Genomic DNA, 9,709 nt, shown 5'->3' with positions numbered 1-9,709 from the left:
CAGTTTCGATGCGAGTTCGTCTTCGATGTTTACCTGGTCAATACGTCCCATCGTATGCTACCCTTACCTGACGCTGAAGGTGGAGAACTTCGCCTTTTCCGCTGCATCTAGAATGAGAGAAATTTCTATCAGTTAGCTTTCCTCTAGTAATGGTAATACATATATGCAATTAAAATTACTCACCAGCATAACCGCGGGTAAATCCATCCTCATTTGATCCGAATCCGTCCAGTTCGATAGCGGATATGTTTGAATTCGCATGGATCCGACTTCTAAAATTACGGCATGCCTCACAAAAAATGGCGTTCCTATGGGAACGTAAAAATTTTTCACTACACGAAAAATTAAAAAAGTGTAAAATAAGCAAATATTTATTACCAATGTTGATTTACACCGGTTGATAAAATATCTAGATTTTACCATAAAGTTTATTGTTCAATTGAAAATCATTGTTTTGCTATATTATTACCACGGTCTTGGCTATTCGGGGAGCCGTTTGGTGGACGACTCCGAAAATTTACTCGGTCCGTATTAATTTAAGATTAAGATTTTCCTCAAAAGTTTTCTCAGTGCAATGCTAAATTTAAAAACAATTATGCTACCGCCCGGTGCGCGAAAGAGTGTGTATCCCAAAACTGGTCCGCTGAAATGAGCAAAACCGGGCCGCGTATACTCACTTATTGGTGCGTTTGCTCTTATGTTCTTATCAAGTAGTTTTGGAGCCAAACGTATAGCTGAATTTACATCAACTTCGTAAAGTAACTCAACGTGCCTAAATGAGGCGATTTTACCATTTGAAACGGCATTGGTCTTCTTTAAAGCGTTTCGAGCGCTTTTAATCAAATGCGGAGCGTCGTAGAAGATTCCAACCTTTTCTCCGTCCACGACAATCCAAGGCTTATTTTTTGAGACGCCGGCCTCACGGAGCATTTTTATGTTGGTGCTTCCCTGATCCATAGTCATGGCTACTGGGATCAGTCCTATACGTTTAACGGCTTGAATACATTTTTTCAAAAGTATTAATTGACCTTGACTGCCCAAACTGTTGTGGGCCAAGAAAAATGCAATAGGCTGGAATGTGAGAAATGTTATATTTAAAATATTATCGAAGTATCAACTATCAAAGAAAGCAATTAAAATAATGTTCATGAACACACGAATGATGAACAGTATTAGCTTTTCCACACAGGAAATATAAATAGGTCTAAATAATCAGTTCATATTAATAATTTATAAAATTGATATTAAAAGCATTATTTACTTGTTTGTAGTTTCTGTATAAACCGGAAATCATGACAGTTATTGCTTCGGATGCCAATTTCATGTGATTATTATTTTCGTTTTTCCGCAACCTTCCTGTGTCCGGAAACCCAAAGAAAACATCGGATTTGGCATTATACGTTATTTGAGGTTTTATAGACATGCCGTCACATGTAACGAGCACTAGTCTATCCTGGTCATTATTAAATTTTAAAGTTTTCTGTTTGATCAACTCCAGAATCTTGTAATTTATGCCTGGTCTTAACCTTATACTTTTGTTGAAGTTGTACACAGAGTTTCTGCATGGCAGGGTTAGAAATTTTGATCTTTGTATGTGCCGATAAGCACGCGGCCCACTTAGGTATAGACCAGATGCAAATTTAACCGTCTCTGGACGGTACCTACGGGCATGCGGCTTCTTCTTTGAATTCACTAATGAGTCAAATATTACGGGATTTTTTCTCGCTTCGATTCCAAGAACTTCATCGTTATTTTTAGTTTTACGAAGAAGTCGTATTTCCTTTTTTAACCATGAATTATTTTTTTTCAGTTTCACAACAATATTATTACGCCTTTGATTTTTTTGCTTAGCAACAAAAAGCTGTCTCTTGAGGCACCTTATTTTAGCTCTATGAACGTTCTTCGATATTTGGTCATTTTCAACGTTTCCAAATTCATCGACCTGATTATTCGACTCAATGGAATGGTTGGGTTCGGGTAACTCATCATGCTGGTTTATGCCTGTAATTGTAAAGTAGGTTTCAATAAAATATTGCTCATTATATTAATAGCTTACGTACATTTCACAAATGTGTCGGTTTCAGAATTAGTATTCTGTTCATAAGAATTAGAAGGTAAAATGTGGGAGTTACATTCCTCAAACAATTTCCAGCAATCTGTATTTCCATCTGATGCTCTAATCTCTTCGTCTACAATCTCCAGAGGATGATTGACGTCGCTCAGCTTTTTATACTCTGTTTCTAATCCTGTAATAGTTAGTTGATTTAAGATGATTTGAAGCCGTGATAATTTTGAAGCCGTTAATAATTCTTTACGTACCGTTTACATCTTCGGATGGTTCCAACGGGGCATCATCAGAAGCCCGTGGAATAGGCGAGGAGGTGCATTTTTCAAGGACTTCGAAATTTGAGGTTTCCGAATGCGATGGCGAACTACATTCATCTATGAACTCATAGTTACAATAGTCATCATAATTATCCAAAGGTGTGACTAGAATATTGGTCTCAATGGAAAGGTTGAGCTCGGGTAACTCAAGATGTTGTGTTATGCCTGCAATTGTAAAGTAGGTTTCAATAATATGTTGCTCATTATTTTCAATAGATTGCGTACAGTTTACGAATGTGTGGTTTTCAGAATTATTATTCTGTTTAACAGAATCGGAAGGTAACCTATGGCTGTAAGCATCTGATGCTGTAATCTTTTCGTCTACAATCTCCAGGGGATGATGATTGACTCCGCTCAGCGTTTCATACCTTTTTACTGATCCTGTAATAGTTGAGTGAATTAACATGTAACAGCTGATAATTTTGAACCCGTAATAATTCTTACATACCGTTTTCATCTTCAGATGGTTCCGACAAGGCATCATCAGAAGCCCGTGGAAAAGGTGGGGAGATGCATTTTTCAAGGACTTCGGAATTTGAGGCTTCCGAATTCGATAGCGAATTGCATTCTTCTATGAACTCATAGTTCAGATAGACGTCATCATCTTCCAAAGGCGCGAGAGGAACAGCTGCTCTGATTAGACTGCAGTAGGCGAAGGAAATTAATTCAATTTATGGGTTTCAGTTTGGAATTTTTCTTACCGTTTCAGTAAAGAGTGAGGGTTCTGGAACGAACTATCCGCAAAATGGTCCGAGCATATTTTGCGATACCTAAATGCCTTTGGACCGGAAGTTGAAAAAAGTTCATTTAGTTCCTCCGACTCACAAGCGTTGACCCAAAGTTTACACCTGTTTTCAAATTAACAAATTGAACATAATAACTAAAAAAATTCATGGTATGTTCAACCATACCGATTTTCATCCTGTGGAAATCCAAAATACGATTTTCCGGGTGTTTTTCCTTCTTCACTTTCACAAAACAGCACCGCGCACCTTGGCATTTTGATTGTTTTTGTTTACGCAATTTTGTTTTGACAGTTTTCTCAAGTGTGGCTGGTGACATCTGGTGGCTCAACCAAAAGACAGAAATTCGACAGAAAATGGTGGATGAGTTTTTACACAACATTCGTGAGCTAGCTTGTACATCAGTTATCAGTGCTTGAAGTTCACAGAAGGCTTTTTGAGGAACTTTTGGAACTTGAAGTTCACAGAAGGCTATTTGAGATCTAATTTGTAACTTTTGTACTGTGTAAATGCGATTTACATGTCACAAAAAAGGCTATTTGAGGAACTTCTTGGAACTTGAAGTTCACAGAAGGCTATTTGAGGAACTTCTTGGAACCAGTGTTCCGAATATCACTCAATTCTCATGAGAGACACTGAAACGTTTTCAACAGCAAAAGCAAAACCTAAATTGTCGGTTGGTTTATCTCCCAGTGGGGCAAAGATTGTGTTCGACAGCGCTGCTCCGAGAATCAAAGAAATAAAATTTGAAAGAGAGACGTTTCTTCTCCAGTTGGAATTCTCATCTGAGTGAGGAGCTACCTGATTTTCAGTTTCTTTTTTCAGTCAATAACTTTTCTTGCTCAATCACTCACTCACTCACTCGTTTACTGATCGATGATCGAATGCTGTCTGCCTGATACATCTTGCTTTGTTGTTGCTGTTGTTGAGGAGGATTAAAATAGTCATTCAAACACGCAGGCAGTACGTATGAACATATCAGCACCAACATGTGAAAAGGGTATAAAAGACAAAGTAAACAAAACCCGTTTTCAGGGGATTCAAATAGCCCAATATGAGCTCTACTTAACACAAAAACAGTTTTTAGCTTTACAGTTTCCGTAAGATTTATAATGCAGTTTGAGTAAAGGGTCTAAAAAATTTAGAGCCATAAAATGACATTATCCTCACACAGATTGTTTTATACACCCTTTACTCCACAACAAAGCAAACGGTCTAGATGCAAAAAATTAAATGTGGAAGAATCCGGAAAGCTATTCACTCACTCCTGTAGCTAGAACCATAAGCCTTTGTCAAAAAATAGGGGAAATTTTTTCTCCATCTCACTCACGCACATATGAGACATACAGTACAAAGCAAAGGGTGTATAAATCATTTAGACGAATTTCATACTCCAGCTAGGGTCTATAAACAATTGCGAGCTATTTTCCATGATAACACCGTCGTATCGATAAAAACATATTTAGAATGATCCTACGCACCTTTTTGACCATATAGACTTGGAAAATTCCTCGTGAATTTAAATTAGCGATTTAAAACAGATTGCAAAATTTTCAAACGCGTTTTTCTCGAAACGTCATAAATTAACATAGACCCTTTTCTCGTGTTGGTGCTGATATGTTTCTGCCGCTTTGCCAGAAAGTACGCAGGCAGTATGAACCGATGCAAGGCCGCATTGATTGAGTTTGAGTGAGTGAGTGAGTGGATTTTCGAATTGGATCTTGTATCAGTCAGTGTCTCAATCACTTCTGATACACCAGGTAGTGAGCTTGAGAGATCGACTTTCATGCGAGTCCGCTCTCACTTTTGAATCTTGTTTACATTGACTTCGCATTGTCGCTCTGCCGTTTCTCTAGGGAACAACAGGCAGCAGCAATCGGCTTTGAATGTTTCCAACTAGAAACCTATCATGAGCGTTTCTTCCGAGTGATTTTCGGAAGACTGCTTGGAACTTTCATGTTCACATTCGAGAAAATTCGGTACCAATTCCCTTTGGAACCTTTGTTCAGCGAAATTCGAACTTTGGAGGCACGAGTTTAAGTAGATATGAGAATTTTGGTTGCTTGGGATGTCATGCTGGCGCGACCTGTCGCTTTGAGATTCCCTACAAATCATCACTTCTCTACATCTGATAATGCTTTGATTCGTCTCCTTTCTTTCGGGAGCCATCAAAAATTCATCAAATCACGACCCAGATTGCAAGAATGCCGAAATTTGAACCGACAAAATTCCTTGTTTTTTTTGCCGGAACTAAGAATTCATGAAAATTTTCTCACCGATTAAGATATTTTTTTTTGTCCGTTCGACACATGTGCATTCACATGGCGGTCGAACCATCCATAATTAACTGTATCGAAAAACGTAGTGCCTTCTCTATTGGGTACTACTTCTTCAATACAGTTAATTGGTGTGGGACAAAGAATTTAGTATGTGGTCAAGCTTCTATTTCAAATGCTCTTCGCTCTTTTCACCCCCTTAGAATTTTCTTCTGATATTCTATCCGTCTTTCATTTCAACTCTTTAACCCTCATGCTTGATTTTCAAAGTAGCTTTTACTCAAAGCTTGAATGCAAAGCTGCAATGCTTGAGTAGAAAGCTGTAAAGCTTGGACCCTTCTCGTAGGGTGGCAACCAGGGTTGCCAACATGTATTTTAAAAAATCAGGGAACTGGCGATATAAAAATCAGGCAAAATCAGGATACGTAAAGTAACGGAAATTTCACTCAAAGTGATGACCTTTTTTTTTGGTCATCGCTCCAATTTTCACTCTAATATGTGTTGTGAGCCTACTTGGTTCAATAATTCTACTGCATCAGAGCAATCGAAATATTCGCTCCAATTCTATTTTGAATAAGAATTAACGGGAATCTTTCGATTACTTTGATATAACCACATTTTGATTTTTTTACTTCTGCTATGGTACCTATTCCAGTTCCTTACTACCCATTTTTCACGACATTCGCAAAAATCAGGCAAAATCAGGCATATTTTAAAAAATCAGGTAAATTGAATGGGTCATCAGGTTGTCAGGCAGAGCCTCGAAAAATCAGGCAATGCCTGAAAAATCAGGCACATTGGCATCTCTGGTGGCAACACCATAAATATTTTGTAGGCGTCGCCAACGATTTGTTCGAAAAAAAAAAACAGTTCGATAATCTTGATAGTTGGAGATCTTTGTTTCTACCAGATTCTAACGGCTGCCCTTAAATTTTGGCAACATCACTTTAGAGCCAAATAAGGGTTAACGGGTTGAGGAACAACCTCTAGTTTAAGCACTTTTCTCACACAATCGTGCACCAGTTCAATTTATTTTACCGTAAACAATATAAACACCATCATAGTGTGAGTGAACTGACGTTTGATATTCAATGTTTGAAAGCGATGATGTGCTTTTACTCAAAGCTTGAATGCAAAGTTGCAATGCTTGAGAAGAAAGCTGCAAAGCTTAGATCCCATCTCGTAGAGCGGCAGCACCATAGACATTGTGTTGGCGTCGCCAACGATTTGCTCGGGAGAACAACAGCCCGACTATCTTGATACTAAGAGATCTTTGGTTCTAACCACCGATAAATTCCTTGGATACCTACGCCTGCGTAAAAAACAGGTCCTTTTGTCCTCGGGAGCTTTTAGTTCCAAAGGGAACACCGAGTGGTCAAGGCGGGTTTATCGCTAGAAAAACATGCTCACGAAAGTGAGGAGGAGTTACATAACTCGGTACGATCGTTGCTATAGGTGGCTATAGTGCGTTTGGCGCGATCACTAAACGTGAGTTTAACAAAAGTTAGTTACTAGGTAGATAGATTTGAATTGTATATTCTCTCGTTTGTCACATGTAGTCACCTAAAATTCATCTACCTGAAAAATCGTTATGGGGCCCCTAAGAAAAACAAAACGCAATAACATGTACATGACTAAATTATTAAATATTAAATAAGATTTGACTACGTCTTTTTCTATTAAGTGTTCTCGTTTGAAGTTATCGCGGTAATAGTTTTCCATATATCGTATGCAACTGAGATCAAGGCCGTGCGAACGGGGAGGGGAGCAGGGGTTTAGGGGTTTAACCCCCCCCCCATGGGGATTTTTCCAAGAAAAAAAAATGCAGTACAAGAAATGAATTTACCGGAAAATCACTTGATCCAAAAAGGTGTTAAAAAAAAGGGTTGACAAACATGTCAGAAATTCGGCTCGCTTAAATCATTCTCTAAACCTAAGACATTTCTTTTTCCGGCTGTATATGACTAATCAATTGTAGATTTCGAATTGCAATTCAGTTAATACCTTTTGTATTGAAACTCAAATCTTTGCACACAAAAACTCTAACTTGCGTTTAAAAAGGGGTTTTTACTTAGAAGTGTAACTAAACAAGTTGAACATTTGAAACCAACCATTTGAACTTCAAAATTCATTCATAGAATACTAATTTTACACATCACAAGTTTTTTTTTTTTTTTTTTTATTCAAATAATGTTTATTAGGCCATTTACTTTTTAATCAAAGTTTTGGTAGGCCGAGGGTCGGTGGTTTTCTTAAGACTATGGGGTGGTTGGAAGGGGTAAGGAGAAGGAAGAGGGCGAGTGGTAGGGATAGGAGATTTTTAAATCAATTGTTGCCTTGATCGGGAACTGGGAGATCCATTGGTTTTGTCGCGATCATCTGCCTCATCCGACGATTGCGCTGGTGAGGGTTGAGGGGTAATCTTTTTCCGAGGGGGAGATGCTGGTTTGAGGTTTGCAGTTTGTTGGTTTGTCCGCTTCTGTTGAGTTGGCTGCTGTTGTTTTTTGTCGTCGTTCGTTTTAGGCTCGGCTGGTGCTTGAGGTTTTGTATTGTCTATTGTTTTCGGTTGGTGCTCGTCCGTCGTTTTCACTATGCTGGCGAATGTTGGTTGTTTGCTGTTGGTTGGTTTGATCATTTTTCGGGCGACTGCAATCGGGATGTATTGCTCGGTGCTTATTTTGATTGCTGCTGTTTCTGCTAACCAGGTTGGGCATGATCGATTAATGGGTGAGTGTCCTTCCATTTCGCAGTTTCCACAGTACGGATGATTTTTGCAGTTCTCACTGTTATGGTCTATTGAGTTGCACTTACTGCACGAAAGGGGGCTGGTGCATTTTTTCTTCGTATGTCCATATCTTAAACAATTCCTACACAGTAGGGGCAGCGGGTAATAAAGTCGAGTTCGCACTCGAAGAAATCCAAAGTGGATGAGCTCCGGTATTACGGTACTGCTGATAGTAAGTATCAGCGTGGATGTACCAATAATACCAGCGGGGGTTTTCTTGGTTATTCTTTGCACGTGTATAACTTTTTGTGGAGACAATTCATCCAACAACTCTTTTTCTCCCATCCCTTCGGCTTCGTGGCAAGTAACGACACACTTTCGTATATTAAGACTTGGATGACGTCCGATAACAATAGGTGTACCATCGGTCAAACAAGTTAGCTTTGCCAGTTCTTTGACTTTCTCTTTACTTCTACACTTTAGAACGTACCATTCGTGTTTCTTCTCGAAGAACGCGCCATCAATTTTTCCTCCCGCTTTCTGTTCGACGGATCTTCCAATCAAAAATGGATTTTGAGGAAGTTTATGCCCATCTGCTGCTTTCAGCGTTAAATAGTACAATCGTCCATGCAGGTTCTGTGGATCCATCCATGTCGGTATTGTCCTATCCGGGGGTACACCCGGCGATGCACAGTGGTCCAAAAGGGCCTGAAATGGAACTTTTTTCCTGGTGACTTTGTCTTTCATTTTAGCTATTAAATGTCTTCAGAACATTTACTAGTAAGATTGTTTCCCATAACGTGAAAGTATCAAAAATAAGTTACAGCCTACTACGATAAAAATAAAAACACTAACTTTTTTGTTTGAAGAGATAGAGACCAAATTTGTTCTACAAAGTTGTAGATATCATCAAAATATGAAACTTTGCTGAAATAACAAGAGCATTATCTCTATTCAGTGCAGAGTTATAAAGCTTTTAGTTCAAAACATACTTAAAATTTGTTTTTTGTACTTAACTATTGTAAATTTTAAACTTACATAAATATGATGTTCACAACATTTATTGTGATACTCAATACGCACATTTTGCACTAGATCTTAAGTCTCTACGACCTTGTCTTCCGAAGTTATCGCAATTTCAAGTTTTATTTTTGCTTAAATTCACGAATTTCTAGGGTGAAATGGGGCAAGTGGATCCAAAAACTAAATGCCACATCTTGAAGTATAATTCAAGTACTAGAAACTTAGCCAAAAACTACTTTTCTCCACGCGCCCGTTTTTGAGTACGGTCGGCATAAATTTGTTGAATTCTTAGATTTTAACGAGAAAATAGAGTTTTATTGTCATCGTTGAAATAAAAACATGCCTAAAATGCACATAACTTTATCAGTTTTCAACTGAAATCATCAAATAGCACATCAAAACGCATTGAAACTTTATCACCTTTTCAAATTTAATATTTAAAAAAAAATTAACAAAAAGCATTTCCAGTTAAAACCGTAAAAACGCTTTAAAAATTGTTTAAAGGTACAAACGGTATCATCAAAAATTCTATAAAAAATACCATTCAATAGCTCGTT

General features: G+C 38.1%; 2 protein-coding genes across 2 annotated transcripts; both read right to left on the bottom strand.

Annotated features, from left to right (window-relative positions):
- Positions 1–388: 388 nt before the first annotated feature.
- On the bottom strand, positions 389–3,385 carry LOC129742121 (uncharacterized). Its single transcript, XM_055733967.1, has 9 exons — positions 3,297–3,385; positions 3,087–3,233; positions 2,834–3,027; positions 2,611–2,766; positions 2,320–2,550; positions 2,061–2,246; positions 1,262–2,001; positions 745–1,071; positions 389–409 (listed from the first exon to the last, which is right to left on the bottom strand). The coding sequence occupies exons 1-9, from the start codon at positions 3,383–3,385 to the stop codon at positions 389–391; spliced, it is 2,091 nt and encodes a 696-aa protein (XP_055589942.1).
- Positions 3,386–7,724: 4,339 nt separating this feature from the next.
- LOC129742120 (uncharacterized) lies at positions 7,725–8,777 on the bottom strand. The gene has a single exon (XM_055733966.1). The coding sequence runs from the start codon at positions 8,775–8,777 to the stop codon at positions 7,725–7,727; it is 1,053 nt and encodes a 350-aa protein (XP_055589941.1).
- Positions 8,778–9,709: the final 932 nt, after the last annotated feature.

The sequence above is a fragment of the Uranotaenia lowii genome, chromosome 2 (assembly GCF_029784155.1).
Source record: "Uranotaenia lowii strain MFRU-FL chromosome 2, ASM2978415v1, whole genome shotgun sequence".
NCBI classification, from domain to species: Eukaryota; Metazoa; Arthropoda; class Insecta; order Diptera; family Culicidae; genus Uranotaenia; species Uranotaenia lowii.
Note: the sequence above shows the minus strand (reverse complement) of the source record. Positions and strands in the feature narration are given on the sequence as shown.

Excerpts from the sequence above, each read along its gene's own strand:
- LOC129742121 (XM_055733967.1), bottom strand. The coding sequence starts at position 3,385 with ATGCCAAGGTGCGCGGTGCTGTTTTGTGAAAGTGAAGAAGGAAAAACA. Across the intron at positions 3,028-3,086 it reads CCTCACTCTTTACTGAAACG|TCTAATCAGAGCAGCTGTTC; the intron begins GTAAGAAAAATT and ends CGCCTACTGCAG. Across the intron at positions 2,002-2,060 it reads AACCGACACATTTGTGAAAT|GCATAAACCAGCATGATGAG; the intron begins GTACGTAAGCTA and ends TTACAATTACAG.
- LOC129742120 (XM_055733966.1), bottom strand. The coding sequence starts at position 8,777 with ATGGATCCACAGAACCTGCATGGACGATTGTACTATTTAACGCTGAAA.